This window comes from Ranitomeya variabilis, chromosome 3, assembly GCF_051348905.1.
Source record: "Ranitomeya variabilis isolate aRanVar5 chromosome 3, aRanVar5.hap1, whole genome shotgun sequence".
In the NCBI taxonomy this organism is placed as follows: domain Eukaryota; kingdom Metazoa; phylum Chordata; class Amphibia; order Anura; family Dendrobatidae; genus Ranitomeya; species Ranitomeya variabilis.
Window position 1 is genome coordinate 43477645 of NC_135234.1, and position 20525 is coordinate 43498169.

General features: G+C 45.8%; 1 protein-coding gene and 1 long non-coding RNA gene across 4 annotated transcripts in view; one reads left to right on the top strand and one right to left on the bottom strand.

The window, feature by feature from the left end:
* Positions 1-12349, top strand: part of LOC143815119 (uncharacterized) — a 48264-nt gene extending 35915 nt beyond the window's left edge. For both annotated transcript variants that reach the window (XR_013223679.1, XR_013223678.1), the window contains exons 3-4: positions 7901-7970; positions 11801-12349. This is a non-coding gene — a long non-coding RNA (uncharacterized LOC143815119). The remainder of the gene's footprint in view (positions 1-7900; positions 7971-11800) is intronic.
* The window catches only part of JAM2 (junctional adhesion molecule 2), a 112730-nt gene extending 98156 nt beyond the window's left edge, over positions 1-14574 (bottom strand). The window contains exon 1 of one of the 2 annotated variants that reach the window (XM_077294010.1): positions 14298-14574. In XM_077294010.1, coding sequence (XP_077150125.1) covers positions 14298-14349 — 52 coding nt within the window. In that variant the 5' untranslated portion in view covers positions 14350-14574. The remainder of the gene's footprint in view (positions 1-14297) is intronic. The other variant, XM_077294009.1, reaches the window with a different exon arrangement.
* Positions 14575-20525: the final 5951 nt, after the last annotated feature.

Genomic DNA, 20525 nt, shown 5'->3' on the forward strand with positions numbered 1-20525 from the left:
GAGCAAAATGAGCAATAGTTAGTACAGAGTGCTATATAATACGATGACGGCAACGTTGATGGAGGAGGAGTGCTTCTTTAAAGGGGGCTTTGGTGTTTGGCTTTTGTTCAAGTGCATTGTTTCTTTAGCTCAGACAAACAAATAAAATCTGAATAATGCAGCTGTTTTTTGGCAGCATCGCTCCCTTGATGTCTCTACCGCACGCTGATCCAAGCAGACTAGCAGGGGGCGTAACGCGGCCTTCCAAGTGGTAATTATCAATTTTTGAAAATACATATTTTTCACCATCCTGGACCCATTAATGAACTACTGTATGTTGCTTTTTAACACTTAGATCTCCCTCTCCTCCCCTAGTTAAGCAACCATAGAAATTGATGGGGCAGTAAAACTTACAGGGTCACTGTACAGTACACTGTATGTAACTGCAGACTAGTGAATCCTAACATTGTGTGCAGTGCAAGGATTCTCCGGTGCCGGGAGCGGATGGTCATGTGACCACAAGTGTACAATTTGCATACTCCCAGCCACATGCCGACTAGACTTGTCCAGGACATATATACAGCATTCTAGAATGTTGTGTATGAGGCCGTACAGGTGCTGGCCCTACTTTTTATGAGGAATACCTGGTGGCAGCTTCCCTTTAAGCAATACAACCTGGCAATTAAAATCTCATTTCTCTATTCACATCACGTTTGTGGTCCACACAAGTTACGGTAACTTGGCAGCGTTTAGTAGCCTGCACATTGTCCCTCACAATTTGGCATGTGCCGCACTCTGTCCATGGGAACACTGGCGAGGCTGAGCCTCCACGGGCAGCCACCTGTCCAGCACCCGTGTCAGGCTCCTTTCTTAGCCCAGTCTGACAGGACATCTGCTTGCAAATAGTAGCTATAAAAACACTTCCACCCCCCTACGATTGCCAAAAATGTCTAACTAATTCAAAGGAATGTCAACCATCTCATACTCACGGTATGTGAAGAGGGAAGCCAGCGACTGGGCCAAATGGTAATTATTCATATAGAATAAAGCAGGTAGCTTCATAAAGGCCAAACGTTGAATTTGGTGATTCCTTTTTTTATATATATATTTTTTGATTCATTACATTTTTGTAGTTTCTCTCTAATCCAGGATCCCTCGTGTGTGACCGATATCCTCACCCATCCCTTGTAGACTGTGAGCCCTCGCGGGCAGGGTCCTCTCTCCTCCTGTACCAGTCGTGACTTTTATGAAGATTATTACTTGTTTTTATTATGTATACCCCTCCTCACATGTAACGCGCCATAGAATAAATGGCTCTATAATAATAATAAAAATAATAAATAGCTGTGAGACAGAATCTTAAAAAAAAAAAAAAAAAAAAGTTATATGATTTTTACATATTTCATGCAATACAATGCAAATTAATTAAGTAGTTGATACAATAGAAAAGTAGAACTTAATATTTGGTACAGAAACCTTTGTTTGCAATCACAGAGGTCAGACGTTTCCTGTAGTTTCTTGTAGTTCCGGCTAGGCCACTCCAGGGCCCTGAAATGCTTCTTATGGAGCCACTCCTTAATTGCACCAGACCGTGTGTTTTGGGTCATTGTCATGTTGGAAGACCCAGCTACGTCCAATGCTCTTACTGAGGGAAGGAGGTTGTTGGCCAAAATTTTGCGATACATGACCCCATCCATCCTCCCTTCAATGTGTTACACTTGTCCTGTTCACTTTTGCAAAAAAGCACCCCCGAGGTATGAGGTTTTCCCCACCATGCTTCATGGCTGGGACCATGTCCTTTGCGTTGTACTCATCCTTCTTCCTCCAAACACGGCAAGTGGCGTTGATATAAAAAAGTTCTATTTTGGTCTCATCAGACCACATGACCTTCTCCCAGGCCTCTTCTGGATCATCCAGATGGTCATTGGCGAACTTGAAATGGGCCTGGACATGTATTAGCGTGAGCAGGATTTTAATCCATGACGGCGTAGTGTGTTACTAAAGACCGAGGGACATTGACAGTCATCTTGTGTTTATTCCTTTTTCTAATAATTGTGCCAAGAGTCGTTGCCTTCTCACCATATTGCTTGCCTATTGTGCCGTAGCCCACCCCAGCCTTGTGCAGGTCTACAATTTTTGTCTAAGGTGTCCTAAGGCTATGTTCACACGGTGCGGTTTTTGCTGCGGATCCGCAGCGGATTTGCACTGCGGATCCGCAGCAGTTTTCCATGTAGGTTACAGTACAATGTAACCCAATGGAAAACAGGACCCGCTGTGCCGACGATCCTTTTTTCCACAGGCAAATCCGCAGCGGTTTTGCCTGCAGAAAAAAGAAGTACCATGTCAATTCTTTCTGCAGATTCCGCTGCGGGTTTCCAGCAGCACCAATAGGAAACTGCATTTGGAAACCCGCAGTGGAATCCGCAGAAGAAAAAGGATCAAAAACCGCAGCTAAAATCAGCGCTGAATTTAGCTGCGGTTTTTCAAAACAGGACCTGAAAAAAAAAGGATGAAAAAAAGGATCGTGTGAACGTAGCCTCAGACAGCTCTTTGGTCTTGGCCATGGTAGAGAGCTTGGAGTATGATTGAGTGTGTGGAAAGGTGTCTTTTATACAGGTAACGAGTTCAAATAGGTGCAATTAATACAAGTAATGAGTGCAGAGTAGGAAGCCTTCTTAAATAAAAACTGACAGGTGTGTGAGAGACAGAATTCTTGCTATTTAGTAGGTGATCAAATACTTATTTCATGCAATTTGGTTCTTAGAAAAAATGGTACAATGTGATTTTCTGGTTTTTAGTTTTACATTCTGTCTCTCACAGGTGAAGTGTACCTACAATAAAAATTACAGATCTCTCCATTCTTTGTAGGTGGGAAAAATTGCAAAAGAAGGATGAGTACAACCCCAAGAACACCATCCCACCTGTGAAGCATGGTGGGGGAAACATACTTTGGCGGTGCTTTTCTGTAAAGGGGACAGGATGACTGCACCGTTTTGAATGGAGGATGGATGGCGTCATTTATCATGAGATTTTGGCCAACAACTTCCATAGTAAAAAAAACCAATGCACAGGCAGAGATGTTTACCTGTCTGAGGCCTCCAACTAATTACACTAACCAGAGTGCAGCAGACCCAAGTTAAGATGGTGGATGACAGATGCACAGGTGCAATAATACCGATACTGCAGCCAGCCTACAATCAGGATTTGGCCGCCTGGCACACCTGTGCAAAAATGATCTGTATGTGGCATGTTCACACAGAAATACAAAGCATATGGCTCTGGCCTATTAGTAACGCCATATAGCGGGCCCGCCATTGCTATCATGCATCCTGTGTGAACAGAGGCCACAGTATACAGAGCCATCTAGGGCCCAGCTGCACCCTGAAAAAATGACGTGTCCAAAAACATAACAATGTATGTAAGGTATTAGTTGGTATTATATTATGCCATATGCTTTGTATTTCTGTGTGAACATGCCACATACAGATCATTTTTGCACAGGTGTGCCAGGCGGCCAAATCCTGATTGTAGGCTGGCTGCAGTATCGGTATTATTGCACCTGTGCATCTGTCATCCACCATCTTAACTTGGGTCTGCTGCACTCTGGTTAGTGTAATTAGTTGGAGGCCTCAGACAGGTAAGCATCTCTGCCTGTGCATTGGTTTTTTTGTCTTGAATAGTGGAGTTTTTTTTGTCCTCTTATGGTTTTTTTTAACTTCCATAGTAAGACCACTGAAGATGGGTTATGGCTGGGTCTTCCAACATGACAATGTCCGTAAACACACAGCCAGGGCAACTAAGGAGTGGCTCTGTAAGGGCTCATTTCCACGTGCGAGACATACGTCCGTGTCTCGCAGGTTAAAACCCTCCTCTGGCGCCGGCACTCCAGTGCGGCGCGTGCGGCCGCATAGCAACACATGGAGCTGCTCGCTCCGCTCCCAAGTGCCGGCGCCAGAGCTTGGTTTTAACCTGCGAGACACGGACGTATGTCTCGCATGTGGAAATGAGCCGCAAGAAACATTTCAAGGTCCTGGAGTGGGCTAGCCAGTCTCCAGACCTAAACCCAACAGAAAATCTTTGGAGGGAGATGAAACTCAATGTTACCCACAATAGCTCTGAAACCTGAAAGATCTGCAGAAGATGTGTATGGAGGAGTGGGCCAAAATCCCCGCTGCAGTGTGTGCAAACTTGGTCAAGAACTACAAGAAACGTCTGACCTCTGTAATTTCAAACAAAGGTTTCTGTACCAAATATTAAGTTCTGTTTTTCTATTGTATCAAATACTTATTTCATGCAATAAAATGCAAATCAATTATGTACAAATCATACAATGTGATTTTCTGTTTTTTATATTCTGTCCCTCACACTTGAAGTTTACATACGATAAAAATTACAGACCTCTCCATTCTTTATAGGTGGAAAAACTTGCAAAATCGTCAGTGTATCAAATACCGTACTTATCTTCCCCACTGTATGCATTTTTTACAATTCTATGGGGAAAATCCGCAAATAAAATGCAGCGTACCCACAAGTGAGAAACTGACAGGTTGTGGTCTTCAAAATTGGAGTTTATGCACAAAAAATTTTTTTTTTTTTTTTAAGGTGCAGTAGACATGAGATTTCTATAAATCTCATCCACTTTGCTGGAACTGTAAGACGCTGCAATTTTTTGCTCAGTGAAAATACGCAGCATAAAAATGATGGGAGGTGGAGCTGCATATTCATCACTGTAATGAGCGGTACCACGTGACCGCTCATACAGGAAGAAGCTGCGGCGCTGACAGGAAGCATCGAGGGAGCCGGGTGAGTATTTTATTTCCAGCGGGCGCACAGGGGGTGGGAGGGGGGTGGTGACAAGGATCTTTATTTTAAACAAAAAAAAAATTAAAAAACAATGATTTTTCATTTCTTCTCTCCAGCGAACGCTGCTGGAGAGAAGAAATGAATGGCGGCTTCAGCACCACACGCAGGGGGGACAGCGCTTACTGTAGCACTGTCTCCTGCAGGGCACACGGACTGCACAAGGACAGCATCCGTGTGCGGTACGTGTTTTACACGGACCCATTGACTTTAATGGGTCCGTGTGATCCGTGCGCTCCCACGAACACTGACATGTCTTTGTGTTTTTCAAACGGACACACGGTCCGTGAAAACACGCTGACATGTGCAGCGACACATTGATTTTAATGTGTCTACGTGTGTCAGTGTCTTCGGTACGTGAGAAAACTATCACCACACGTACCGGAGCCACTGATGTGTGAAAGCGGCCTAATAGGAATCTGCAGGTGTAAAACCGAAGGTGGAATCCGCACAAAAACTGCAAAAAAAAAAAAAAACACGTGGTAAATCCGCGTTAATTCCGCGGGAAATCCGTAGTGCGGTTAACCTGCAGATTTACCAAAATCAGTCCGGAAAAATCTGCAGAGTAATCCGCAGCGTGGGCACATACCCTAATTGTTTTCCATTTATCTCCTTTCCCTTGACTGACAGCTCTGGCTTTACAGGAGCAATTGGTGGGTGGAGATAGATGGAAAACAAGTAGGTGGAAAGAAGGTGCACTGAACGGCTGCACCACGGCAAGGGTGCAATGAGCGCCTGTGCTTGGTTTGAACAGTCATTTTCTGCTGCCAAGCTCCATTTTTAGTTACAGGTCAGTGTCTCCTAACATTTATCGCTCGCTGTTGCAGAACATGCTGAAGCTATAAGTCTTTGAAAAGGTGAAGAACCACAAGTTAGAGAATGTGTTTTTGATAATATGTTGGCGCACACAACAAAGGGCAAGGCAAGCTTTATGAGGTGACAAAGCAATAGCCCCGAGCTTCTTTGTTTCTAAGTGGCCCGTAAAGACTGGATCTAAGGAAGAAACCTGTGAGCTGAGCGTGTAAACCTTTACATTTCTCGATGACCAGGGAATTTATCAATAACATTTTAAAAGGGTTTTGCTACCTAATCTGAGAGCAGCGTGATGTAGGGTCAGAGACACCGATTCTAGTGATGTGTCACTTACTGTGCTGCTTGCTGTAGTTTGATAAAAATCACTGTTTTATCATCAGAGGACTCAAACCTGCTGCCATGTAGTCCTCCAAATTCATGAGCTCTGATTGACAGCTTTCTGCCTATGCACAGTGTACACAGAAAGCTGCCAATCAGTAGTGGAGCGAGAGGGGGGGGGGGTAGATACAGAGCTCAGCGTTCAGGGAACTGCTAGATCTGCAAAAGATATAACTGATTTTTATCAGAACTGCAGCCAGCAGCCCAGTAAGTGACACATCGCTGCAATCAGGATCTCTGCATCATGTAGCTCAGGTGTGTTAGGAAAATCCTGGTGACAAATTTTCCTTTAACTACCCTTGCCCACATGAGGCCTTCCAGTTAATTATGTAGGCACTGTATGGCGGTATAATTTGATCACTGAACATTACATATCAGTATTTTCTGGACATATATGTCAGGGCACTATGTAGGAGTATTATTCTGATACTGTATGGAGATATTATTTATTACCTGTATGATGGCATTATTTGGGCCCTGAATGGCAGCATTATAAGTGTTTTATGGCAGTATTCAGGGATACCCGGGCATTCGTCATGTTAGTTCTGGAGACAATAGTGCAAATATCTGAGCTCTTCACATCTTCTGCATGCCACGGTCACTGCTCTGCGGTTATAAATAAATGCACACCGCAGTCACATATCTACCTCCAGTATCGTCCTGACGAGCCACATGTGAGACGCTCAGCATTCCACATTCCACACATGGTTAGGATACAAAAAGGTGACAACGGGACAATTGCCGGCTCGGAGCAGCTGCTTCAGCCGCTGCTGGATGCGAGGCTCTGCCATGTGCAGTGTGTGGGACACACTCATTATTTGGGAATATTTCATTCCATGTATTGGGATCCCGCAGACGGCGTTAAGCCAAGAGTGAGGGTCATATTTCCAAACCGCATATTTGGGATCAGACACGAGAGAGCGGGAAAGCTGCAGCCAACTGTGTGATCAGACGATATCAATGCCATCATTTCCCTTACACATTAGGAGTAGCACATCGCTACTATAAGGGGGCTCCAGCCTTCACCACAGCTGAACCAGACAGCCAACATTCAACAGGCTGCTTATAAAAAGGGGATTCTGCTAAATTCTGTCCCAGTTAGCGCCCCCCCCCCACTATTAAATGGGATGCTGCACTTGGCTAGGTAGACCAATGTTGGCTGGATCCACCGATATCAAAGCCAACATTTAATGTGTATAGTGTCACCGGTCAAGTGATGGTCGGGAGAGATCTCCATGTGCTATTTCTGATTACCGATACCACTGTTCTCCCCAGAAAAAGGCCGGCGGCCAACGTGTCAGTCGGCAGCTTCCCCATAGACAACACAGGAGCGCACAGCCAGTCGCTCCTGTGTATGGGAGAGACGGCGGTTGGACCAAGCATCGTTCGTCCATGAAACATATAATAATCCTTACTTAAATAGCTAGTTAGATAGATACTTGTGACCAGTAGAAGCGCCACTGCAGCGCGAAACGGCTGTCATCCATTCCACTCCTGCTCCCATCACCGATGTTTTAAAGTATTGGAATAAAGAAGGTTTTTTTTAACCGGTGAGTGCCATCCGTTCCTTTCAATTTTTAGAATCTAGTTTTTCCAATCTTTCGTGCTACATGGGGGGGGGGGGTATCTACAGCTTTACAGAATGCTGTAGATAAGCCCCTAATGGCGGTGGCCTCATCTTATATGTGAAAAATGAGGTGTCAGATTCCCTAAACAAAAAATAAAAAAAATAAATAAAAAAGGGGGACCTTCTCTCGACCCTGCCCTAATAACTACAAAACAGTCTCAAGTCTCCGTGTCATCTCTAAACTCTTGGAGCGCCTGGTCTACTCCTGCCTTACCAGTTGCCTCTCCACTCATTCTCTCCTAGGTACATCACAGTCCGGCTTCCACCACCTGCGACGCCCATCGGATCCGGACCGCAGCGGGACCGCCCCTGGGTGAGTATAATCTAACCTCGTTTTTTCCATCTTTCAGGTTACATCAGGGGCTTATCTACAGCATTACAGAAGGCTATATATAAGCCCCTAATGGCGGTGGCCTCATCTTATATGCAAAAAATGAGGTGACAGATTCCCTTTAATAATGGAGTAATGATAGAGTGTTTTAAGGAGGAGGGGAAGATACCGGAGGAAAGGGAGAGACTGAAGATTTTAGTTAAACAAGTAGTGGAGACTGGAGTAGGTGTGAGGGAATGTGGTCAGTAGTGCACGTAGTAGGGGAGCAGAAGAGACGAGCCTGGAGACTTCTGTGACCGGGTCAAATATCAAATTTCCTGACTGATATTTTCTATTTTCTCTGGGAGCACAGATGTCTGTAATGGGACTGTGCTTTAGGACTGAGTGAAAGGTGTCAGTTTTTGGGTTGTTGGATAATGAGGAGATCAGGGTGGCGAAATGTGTATGGCCAGCCTTACCCAGGATGGTAGTCCATAAGCAGGCACATGAAGTACAGATGCTTCTGACAAAATTAGATCAAATAGTTAATTTATTTCAGTTCTTCAATACAAAAAGTGAAACTCACTATATAGAGTCATTACAGACCGAGTGATGTATTTCAAGTGTTTATTTCTGTGAATGTTGACGATTATGGCTTACAGCCAATGAAAACCCAAAAGTCATTATCTCAGTAAATTAGAATACTTTATAACACCAACTTGAAAAAAATTATTTTAAAATTTGAAATGTTGGCCTACTGAAATGTATGCTCAGTAAATGCACTCTATACTTGGTCGGGGCTCCTTTGGCATCAATTACTGCATCAATGCGGCGTGGCATGGAGGCGATCAGCCTGTGGCACTGCTGAGGTGTTATGGAAGCCCATGTTGCTTTTGTAGCAGCCTTCAGCTCATCTGCATTGTTGGGTCTGGTGTCTCTCATCTTCCTCTTGACAATACCCCATAGATTCTCTATGGAGTTAAGGTCAGGCGAGCTTGCTGGCCAATCAAGCACAGTGATACTGTTGTATATAAACCAGGTATTGGTAATTTTAGTGTGGACAGGTGCCAAGTCCTGCTGGAGAATGACATTTCCATCTCCAAAAAGCTGGTGGGCAGAGGCAATCATAAAGTGCTCTAAAATTTCTTGGTAGACGGCAGCGCTGACTTTGGTCTTGATAAAACACAGAGGACCTACACCAGCAGATGACATGGCTCCCCAAACCATCCCTGATTGTGGAAACTTCACACTAGACCTCCAGCAGCTTGGAATGTGGCCTCTCCACTCTTCCTCCAGACTCTGGGACCTTGATTTCCAAATGAAATGCAAAATTTACTTTAATCTGAAAACACATTGGACCACTGAGTAACAGTCCAGTTCTTTTTCTCCTTGGCCCAGGTAAGACGTTTCTGGTGTTGTCTATTGGTCATGAGTGGCTGGACACAAGGAATGTGACACTTGTAGCCCATCTCCTGGATACATCTGTGGGTGGTCGCTCTTGAAGCAATGACTCCAGCAGCAGTCCTCTCCTTGTGAATCTCCCCAAAATTATTGAATGGCCTTTTCTTAATCTTTTTTGAAAGCTGCGGTTATCCCGGTTGCTTGTGCACCTTTCTCTACCACACTTTTTCCTTCCACTCAACTTTCCATTAATTTGCTTGGATACAGCACTCTGTGAACAGCCAGCTTCTTTAGCAATGACCTTTTGTGGCTTACCCTCCTTGTAGAGTGAGTCAATGACCACCTTCTGGACATCTGTCAAGTCAGCAGTCTTCCCCATGATTGTGGAGCTAATGAAACAGTCTAAGACATTTTTAAACGCTTAGGAAGCCTTTGCGGGTTTTTTTTGTTAATTATTCTAATTTACTGAGATTCTGGGTTTTCATTGGCTGTAAACCAGAATCATCAACATTAACAGAAATAAACACTTGAAATAGATCACTGTTTGTAATGGCTCATTATATATGACTTTCACTTTTTGAATTAAAGAACTGACAAACTTTTTGAGGACATTCTATTTTTGTGAGAAGCACCTGTATATGCTTGCCAACATTTAGAGGGGTTGTCTCGAGTTTTTGAATAGGGAAAATTCAGTTCAAGCAACTTTGCAATTTACCTATTTTTTACCTAATAATTTTATTTTGTACAGCTCGTTGCCTAGGTTACCAGCCCCCTATGCAGTCTCAGAGCTGCCGGTTGCATAGGTACGGAGTAAGCGCTTCTTGACGGCTCTATGCTTTACAAACTGTTCATGCGGCTCTGAAGCTGGCAGGACTGCTCGTTCTGACCAACCTTAAAGGGAACCTGTCAGGTCCCTCGCGGCCCCAGCAGCTGCACCGACACATTGCCTAACAGTCCCTTTACTACATTACATGCATATACAGATCTTAAGAAAGAGTATTTCTAAAGTCTGCGTATGATATGTAAATGAGGGCTTTGACAAATCGATGGGGAACTAGTGTCAGATTAGTGGGCGTGATAACAGAACTTAAAGTGACGGCGACATCGCAAGCACAATAAGCACCTTGCACATGCCCGCTGCCCCTTCCCCTCGCATCATTGATTATCCGAAGACGTGTGTATGCGTGCTGGCTTCAGAGAGGCGCACGGAAGTGCAGAAGACCCCCAATCACGGGAGGCGAGTATAGCGCTTGTGATGACGCCGATGCTTACAACTTATGTCATCACGCTCACAGGAGCGTGATAACATCTAAGCAGGCCGATTAATCTGGGACTAACGCACCACCGACTAGTCAAAGCCCTCATTTACATATCATAAACGCACTTTAGAAATACTTTTTCTTAAAATCTGTTTATATATGTAATGTAATAAATGGACTGTTATGTAGACACACTGCCTATGCAGACGCCACTGCTGGTGGTTCTGGGGGCGCGGGGGACCCGACAGGTTCCCTTTAAGTGCTTCTGCGAGTCTCCCATCCTAATCTGCCTGTGCTAGCAGTCAGAGAGCGCTCTCTTCATAGAAATGGCAAGACCCCGTCAATTTTCAGCAGCGCACCATGAAGCTTCTGCGCTCCTGAAGATAGAACAGCCCCGTTGCACAACCCTGCGCCAATCCTGCAAGGAAACCTCCCACTCCTCCCGAGACCGGTTCACCGGGGAATTCGATAAACCAGACCATATTTCGGCTAAAGTGTCCCAAGAAATTTAGTTGTAGAGTCCACAGTCTATAGGTTTCAGATAGGTGATAACTTTCTGATCTGTGTGGGTCCAACCTCTGGGACCTCCACCGATCCTGAGAATGGAGCTTTGAAGGCCTCATCAGAACGTACCCATCAGTCACAGAGAATAATCGAGGCGGGGGCTTCATTCCAAGAGGGGCATTTCAGATTTCCTTTGTCAGAATCGGTGAGGGTCCAAACAGGCGATCCCTGCATGTATTGCAGCCATCGAACAGCCGCGGGGACTCAAACATATTTTTCGAGCACACCGAAGACCCTCGGTTAGCGCCAGAGCATGGTCGGAGAACACCTTATCCCAGCACGTTCGCTCATCACTAGCGCCTATGTCTCCATATCACACAAGCGTAGTATTGTGCCGTATACAAGGCTGTTTCCTGTGACCCTGATGATTTTGTCACAATGTATCAGGCTCGGCATATCATCATGTGAGTCAGATTAAGGTTTATCGCTAGTGTGGGGGGCCGGAGGAGGAAAGCGTTTACTGGAAGTGCACAAAATATCCGGGGCTACAGAAAAAAAAAAAAAAAAAAGTGTGATGTTGCAGCAGCTCAGCATGGCGATCTGTGCCAAGCAAGGCTGGCGCTGGACTCTGGGCAGCGTTCCTGGTAGACTGCATTTCTATTTCTGCAGAAATAACGTATTTTGAGGAGCCCGGAGCAGTAAAATCCAATTCACTGATATGAAAACCTGCCTGGATTGTGCTGCATCACCCAAGTAGTAAATCAAGGCACAAAGCATCAATCTAGAACCACGGACAGCTGGAGAAGTTAACCCCATCGCTGCCAGTTTAGTGCATTTCTTATATAGGTCTTGATTTAAAAGAAAAAAAAAAAAAAGTTTGTGACACAGTCATTATGGATCCACTGAGTCATAATACTGAATTTAAAGGAATTGTCCAGGTTTGGGGTTCCAGTCTGCAACCTGTATGACTGCTTTTATTAGAGATGGGTGAGTAGTTCCATAGGATCCGGCTCCAGCAGCCATGGCAGGATTCTGTGGCAGCCAGTCGGGAGCCCAACAATCCACCTCCTGCATTCCCGGCTCCTCCAGTGTCATCACTGGCGCCCTGACACATAGGACGTTGCTCCAGACCCAGGGATGCTGCCAGAACACAGGGCTACCATCCAGCGGGCACCAAAGAACGCAAAATTTATTTACTCATATCTAGTTTTTATACATCAACAGGTAAAAATTACACAAAGCAAAATGCATCTTCCTCGGTTAATTGTAAAGGATCCATTAAACTTATTGGTCAGAGAAAACTGAGCATACAGGGACCAATGTGGGGTATGGTCAGTGGTCACACACTGCTCCAGGTACGGTCAGTTTTCCATATGGACAGCGCTCTGACCAATAAGTTTGTATGGACGCACCGGGGAGGGGACATATCTTTGGTGCAACCTGAACCCAAGAGGACGAGGGGCCACTTCTGTCTCCATTGGAATTGTGCATTACTGTGAATTATTGGACTGCAAGGGGCCCATATACTTTTCTTACACAGGGGTCTCGTCTCTTTGGAGTCCGCTGGTGGATGGAATATGCTCTGATGACACTGGATGTCAACTGAAGCACAAGGGAGAAAAACAGTTGCAAAAATAAAGTTGCACAAAACCCCCCCCCAAAAAAAAACAAAACAATATTGCATTAAGAGAATCCAGGAGTGAATAGTGGGCACACGGCTTCTATTTAACCCCTTCTCGAGGGGTCTGATTACAGGGCATGGCACCAGGCTGTTATGAAGAGGAGGCCTCCCCACAACTTTGGACTTAAATGTTCTTGGGACCCAATGAGCCAAATCTGATGTCACGGACTATAAAGTAGATGTCACTTCTGTGGGACTGAGGAAAGTTGCCCCAGACTAATCTACCGCTCGGGATACTGAGACAATGCAGTGTTTGTGATGTGATGAGCGGCAGCGCAGCCCTGACAGCCATTACTCACAAGGACACCTGTACCGGGAGGGCAGAGGGTGAGGTACAATGTTCCCATGTTCCAGCAGGACACAGGTGACACAATGTAGCAACACCCCACTATGAGGGGCTGCTGTGCGCCACTTCCCTCCCTGCAGCCCCCTATCCTGGACGCTGGGACAAACACCTCACTATGAGGGGCTACTTCCCTCCCTGCAGCCCCCCATCCAGGACAATGGGACTAACACCTCACTATGAGGGGCTGCTGTGCTCCGCTTCCCTCCCTGCAGCCCCCTATCCTGGACGCTGGGACAAACACCTCACTATGAGGGGCTGCTGTGCTCCACTTCCCTCCCTGCAGCCCCCCATCCAGGACAATGGGACTAACACCTCACTATGAGGGGCTGCTGTGCTCCACTTCCCTCCCTGCAGCCCCCCATCCAGGACAATGGGACAGACACCTCACTATGAGGGGCTACTTCCCTCCCTGCAGCCCCCCATCCAGGACAATGGGACAGACACCTCACTATGAGGGGCTACTTCCCTCCCTGCAGCCCCCCATCCAGGACAATGGGACAGACACCTCACTATGAGGGGCTGCTGTGCTCCGCTTCCCTCCCTGCAGCCCCCCATCCAGGACAATGGGACTAACACCTCACTATGAGGGGCTGCTGTGCTCCGCTTCCCTCCCTGCAGCCCCCCATCCAGGACAATGGGACTAACACCTCACTATGAGGGGCTGCTGTGCTCCACTTCCCTCCCTGCAGCCCCCCATCCAGGACAATGGGACAGACACCTCACTATGAGGGGCTACTTCCCTCCCTGCAGCCCCCCATCCAGGACAATGGGACAGACACCTCACTATGAGGGGCTACTTCCCTCCCTGCAGCCCCCCATCCAGGACAATGGGACAGACACCTCACTATGAGGGGCTGCTGTGCTCCGCTTCCCTCCCTGCAGCCCCCCATCCAGGACAATGGGACTAACACCTCACTATGAGGGGCTGCTGTGCTCCGCTTCCCTCCCTGCAGCCCCCCATCCAGGACAATGGGACAGACACCTCACTATGAGGGGCTGCTGTGCTCCGCTTCCCTCCCTGCAGCCCCCCATCCAGGACAATGGGACAGACACAAAGCAGAGACCTGTGCACAGCTCAGGAGCAGAGCCCAAAGTGAAAGAAACCCTGGAAAATAGAGAAGGAAATCCCAAAAACTTACAGCAAAGAGCAACAAAGTGTCCCAGAAAGAGAAGCCGCGCCGGGAGCCACATCTTCTCCACAGGAAAAAGTGAGGAGAGGAGCGGAGAGTTCAGAGCCAGGGCAGCCGCCGGCACCAGAGTCTGCGCCCGCTATAACGCTGCTCCGACTGATAACGGGAGGTCTGAGCAGCGGGACTGGGGAAGGCTGGGACTGCGGCTCCGCGGCGCCCTCTGCCGGCAGCTCTCTCCATGTGCAGGCAGCCGGCAGGAGGTCGCTAGAGCTGCTGCCAGAGCTCTGGGCATAGGAGCCGGGGAACCTGGGATATACGATCTTTAACCAATTAATGGCCAAGCCACTTTATTTTTTTAATTGGCTATGTGATGATAAAATTGAAATGAGTGATTTAACCAATGCAATTCCTGGCCATTTTCATTTTTTTCCTTTTTTTTGGCGGTGTTAGGGTATGTGCACACGTAGAACAGAGCTCTGTGGATTTTTCCGCCGCGGATTTTAGAAATCTGCAGGTAAAAGGCACTGCGCTTTACCTGCGGATTTACCGCGGTCTTTATGCGGATTTTGTGCAGATTCCACACAAAGAATTGACACGCTGCAGAAAAAACAATGCAGCGTTTCCGCGCGGTATTTTCTGCAGCATGTGCACTGCGGATTTTGTTTTCCGTACGTTTACATGGTACTGTACACCGCATGGAAAACTGCTGCAGATCCGCAGCAAAATCCGCAACGTGTGCACATAGCCTTACACTGCAATATTAAGCTTTAGAATTATCGCGCCATACCTTTAGTCAGTCCGGGGGGCACAGAATAAATCAGAACACACTGCGGGCCGGGATCTCGGGCCTCGGCTACACACAGGCGGGAGATGAATACATCAGGTGATGTGAGCTGAAGGGCAGCACAGACGGCGCATGCCCGAAAAAGGAAAGCACAGCGCAGGCGCCGGGTACACGACTGAAAACGGAGGAGGCACCCGGCGCACTGAGGGGCTGACTGATGGCTGGGAGGCGGCTGTGTCCGGGGGAAAAGACCTGCCCCATCAGACTAAAGCTATGTGCACATATTGCGGATTTTGTTGCGGATCCACAGTGGTTTTCCCCGAGTTTACATTACCATGTAAACCTATGGAAAAAAAATGCGCAGTGCACATGCTGCGGAAAAAAACGAGCAGAAACGTAGCGTTGTTTATTCCACAGCATGTCAATTCTTTGTGCAGATTCTGCAGCAGTTTACACCTGCTCCATAATAGGAATCCACACAAAAACCGCAAAAAAATGGCGGTAATTCCACAGTGCGGTTTACCTGCTTAATTACCAAAATCAGTATGGAAAAAACGGCACCACTTTCCACAACGTGCGCACGCTGCAGATTCCATTGCGGAATTTTTCGCAGCATTTTTGATAAATCCGCAGTGCAAAACCGCTGCGGTTTTTACTGCGGATTTATCACAGTTTTTATTGCGGTTTCCGCTGCGGTTTTTCCCCTGCAGCTTCCTATTGGAGCAGGTGAAAAACCGCTGCGGATTCCGCACAAAGAATTGACATGCTGCGGAAAATAAACCGCAGCGTTTCCGCGCGTTTTTTTCTGCAGCATGTGCACTGCGGATTTCATTTCCCATAGCATTACATGGTACTGTAAATGCATGGGAAACCGCTGCGGATCCGCAGCTGCGGAAACACTGCGGATCCGCAGCAAAATCCGCAGCGTGTGCACATACCCTAAGTATGTTTTCTCAGCTGGTTATTGAAATAATTTTTGAGGTTTATCTTGAATTTTTATTACATTTTTATATATGTTTTTAAATATAAAGAAAAAAAAAATCAGAAAAACGTGTGTTATTTTTTCCCTTAACTAGCACAAAGACCAAGAAAATACGTTTTAGGCCGGCGTCACACTAGGCGTATGAAAATACGGTCCGTTTTTTATGGCCGTAATACGCAGAAATTGTCCCAAAACACTGTTCCGTATTCAAGGCGAGGATGCGTTTTTTACGCACAAATTTATCCGTGTGTCATCCGTATGGCTTCCGTACGGCGATTTTTTTCACGCAGGCTTGCAAAATGGACACATCATGGATCCATCAGCTCAAATATTCTTAAAAACATATATACAGTCTATATATATATATGTCAGCGAGACACACACACACATATATATATATATATATATATATATATATATATATATATATATATATTTAATTCACCCCTAGATAGCAGAAGAGCCCATAATTCAATTGCCGGCTTTTCCTCTCTCCTTCCCAAACCCGACATGATATAAGACATTGTTTACATACAGTAAGCCATCTCATATCCCTTCTTTTATTACATATTCCTCTTTACTAATGTAACAAGTGTCTCTGTGTAAAATTTGGGCGCTGTAGCTATTAAATTAAAGGGTTAAATCGCGGAAAAAATTGGCGTGGGCTCCCACGCAATTTTCTCCGCAAGAGTGGTAAAGCCAGCGACTGAGGGCAGATATTAATAGCCTAGAGAGGGTCCATGGTTATTGCCCCCCCCTCCCCCGGCTACAAACATCTGCCCCCAGCCACCCCAGAAAAGGCACATCTGGCACTTGGCCACTCTCTTCCCACTCCTGTGTAGCAGTGGGATATGGGGTAATGAAGGGTTAATGTCACCTTGTTATTGTAAGGTGACATTAAGCCAGATTAATAATGGAGAGGCGTCAATTATGTCACCTATCCATTATTAATCCAATAGTACGAAAGGGTTAATAAAACACACACACATTATTACAAAGTCCTTTAATGAAATAAAGACACATGTTGTTGTAATATTTTATTATACTGGTAATCCACCTGAAGACCCTTGTCACCTGAAATAAAGTAAAAAAAAACAAACAACAATATTCCATACCTTCCGTCGTTCAGTCTTGTCCCACGATGTAAATCCATCTGAAGGGGTTAAATCATTTTACACCCAGGAGCTCTGCTAATGCAGCTGTGCTCCAGCCTGTAAAACTTGGTGAATGAGTGGAATGCAGGGTAATGTCCTGTAGTTACCTCGAGTCGCGGTGATGCGCCCCCTGCTGGATGAACTCATATGAACTCGAGCCTGGGAACTTTTTTAGACTTTTCACGCATGGTCTGTGTGTAATCCTTAATTTTCTCGCCCCCATAGACTTTCATTGGCGGATTTTTTGTGCAATACGCTGACAAATGCAGCATGCTGCGATTTTCTACGGCCGTACAAGACCGTGTAATACGGATCCGTAAAATACGGCAGATAGGAGCTGGGCCATAGAGAATCATTGTACCGTATGCAATCCGTATTTTCTGTACCTCTCATACGTCCGTAAAACACGCCAGTGTGACGCCGGCCTTATATTGTGTTCCCCTTACCATAACAATTATTTTTACATATAAGTGATATGTTTTTTTTGTTTGTTTTTTTTGGGGGGAGGGTACTGGGGCTAGAAATAGAAATTTTAAACAGCAGTCTGTCTAAAATAAAAAAAACTAAACAAAAAATACCCTTTGTACAAATATTAAAAATAAAAAAAATAAGCTCAGGAGGCAGATTCTCAGAGATCTTAACAGCTCATTTGCATATTATGAAAAATGTCGTTTTCTTGGGCATAAGACATCGGATCCCAGATATCGAGGTATCATTTTATTCAACTTTCTATGACCAGTATGGACATATAGACGGCTTAGGGCGTTGACCCTAATAACAGACCCTTCAATTAAAAAAATTGATTTGAGGTCTGACCATTGTGGGTAATGTACATGTGTTGTTTCCTGAAACGACAGTAAGGGAAGAGTCACACTGTATAACTCATACAAAGATTGCAACGCACTGCTCGGACTTACAGTCATTGTGAACACCACTTACAGGAACACTCATGGACTGACGCTGCTGGTATTTGTTGCCGTTTTTTTGCCAAATTTTTCCAAAACTGCACACGTGGTTCATGAATTTTGCACAAAATGAAAACTGCTCTTTATTTTTTTATTTTAACTTTTTTCCGTGACTTTTTAGAACAAAATGTTCCTTTAAAATAGAATTTAAAAGAGGTGTGAAGTAAAAGAAGCATAAGGCACAAATGAAAAACAGTTGAAAAATACTGAAAACTAGACAAAAAAAGGCACAAGTGCAACAATGGATCCGACTCTTTACTGTGCGGAAACTGACGTCCCCGGTTATTGTTCATGAGAGGTTTCGCTCATTTACTTCTACATCCCGTTTTATATGTTAGATAGCACAGTAATTGGGTAACTTTTTATTGTACAAAATTAATAACTATACAGATCAATTACATTACTTCTCTTGTGCCGCAGTCCGGAGCTGCATTATGTTGGCTTCTAATGGAAGCAGTCAACAAGTTGTCAGATACCCTTGTACTTAGTGAGCTCCTATAATGCTGTGGAACCAGTAATGTTAATCAGATTAATGTACCGACTGCATTTCCCCAAAATAAAGTCCCTAGAGCAAACACTGGGCATTGATCCAGCAAGGAATATTGGAAGATTTCAGCTCTGAAGCCTGCAGAATTGTGAATGCAGCATTATTTAAAGAAAATATATCATTGGATGAAGAGAACCTGAGTAAATTTACAACTCAAAATCTGAATTAAAGGGGTTGTCCAATTAGGAGAGAATCTTTTCTGAATGGTCAGGTGATCAGTTGATCTCTTGATCTCTGTAGGTTCCGTTACAGAAACTCCTAGAAACTAACTGATGTTACCAAAGAGGATGCTGGCAAAAGAAAATGTTTACAGCTGCTGATACATGTGACAGATAGGTGAGGGTCAATGCTCTCCAGTGATTGACCACTGATGGTCACTCTTCTTTCACTAACCCACGTCGCCGGCCGTAGATCTAGTGCAAGCGCCATTATTCCTTGGGGTGGAGTATGCACAGTAAGGTGCTCATGGAGAAGACTGTCAGTGTCTGGTGCCATCTGCCCTAACTAAGGTCACCATTGACCTCTTAACCGCCATGAGCAAGCGACACTACTCTGTCCTCCTCCTCCTCGACCTGTAGGCTGCCTTTGACACAGTGGACCATTCCCTATTATTACAGACCCTCTCATCCCTTGGCATCACAGACTTGGCCCTATCCTGGATCTCCTCATACCTAACAGACCGGACATTCAGCGTCTCCCACTCACACACCACCTTCTCACCTCGCCCCCTATCTGTCGGAGTCCCGCAAGGTTCAGTTCTAGGGCCCCTGCTCTTCTCCATTTACACCTTTGGCCTGGGGCAGCTCATAGAATCTCATGGCTTTCAGTATCACCTCTATGCTGATGACACACAGATCTACATCTCTGGACCAGATATCACCTCCCTACTATCCAAAATCCCTCAATGCCTGTCCACTATTTCATCCTTCTTCTCTGCTAGATTTCTAAAACTTAACATGGACAAAACAGAATGCATCATCTTTCCCCCATCTCACGCGACCCCCCCAACGAACCTATCCATTACAGTAAATGGCTGCCTACTCTCCCCAGTCCCACAAGCTTGCTGCCTCGGGGTAATCCTTGACGCTGATCTCTCCTTCAAACCACATATCCAAGCCCTTTCCACTTCCTGCAGACTTCAACTCAAAAATATTTCACGGATTCGTACATTCCTCAACCAAGAATCTGCAAAAACCCTAGTCCATACCCTCATCATCTCTCGCCTTGACTACTGCAACCTCCTTCTCTGTGGCCTCCCCTCGAACACTCTCGCACCCCTCCAATCTATTCTAAACTCTGCTGCCCGACTAATCCACCTGTCCCCCCGCTATTCCCCGGCCTCTCCCCTCTGTCAATCCCTTCACTGGCTCCCCATTGCCCAGAGACTCCAGTACAAAACCCTAACCATCACATACAAAGCCATCCACAACCTGTCTCCTCCATACATCTGTGACCTCGTCTCCCGATACTTACCTACACGCAACCTCCGATCCTCACAAGATCTCCTTCTCTATTCCCCTCTTATCTCCTCTTCCCACAATCGTATACAAGATTTCTCTCGCGTATCACCCCTACTCTGGAACCCTCTACCACAACACATCAGACTCTCGCCTACCATCGAAATCTTCAAAAAGAACCTGAAGACCCACCTCTTCCGACAAGCCTACAACCTGCAGTAACCACCGATCAACCAAACCGCTGTATGACCAGCTCTATCCTCACCTACTGTATCCTCACCCATCCCTTGTAGATTGTGAGCCTTCGCAGGCATGGTCCTCTCTCCTCCTGTACCAGTTATGACTTGT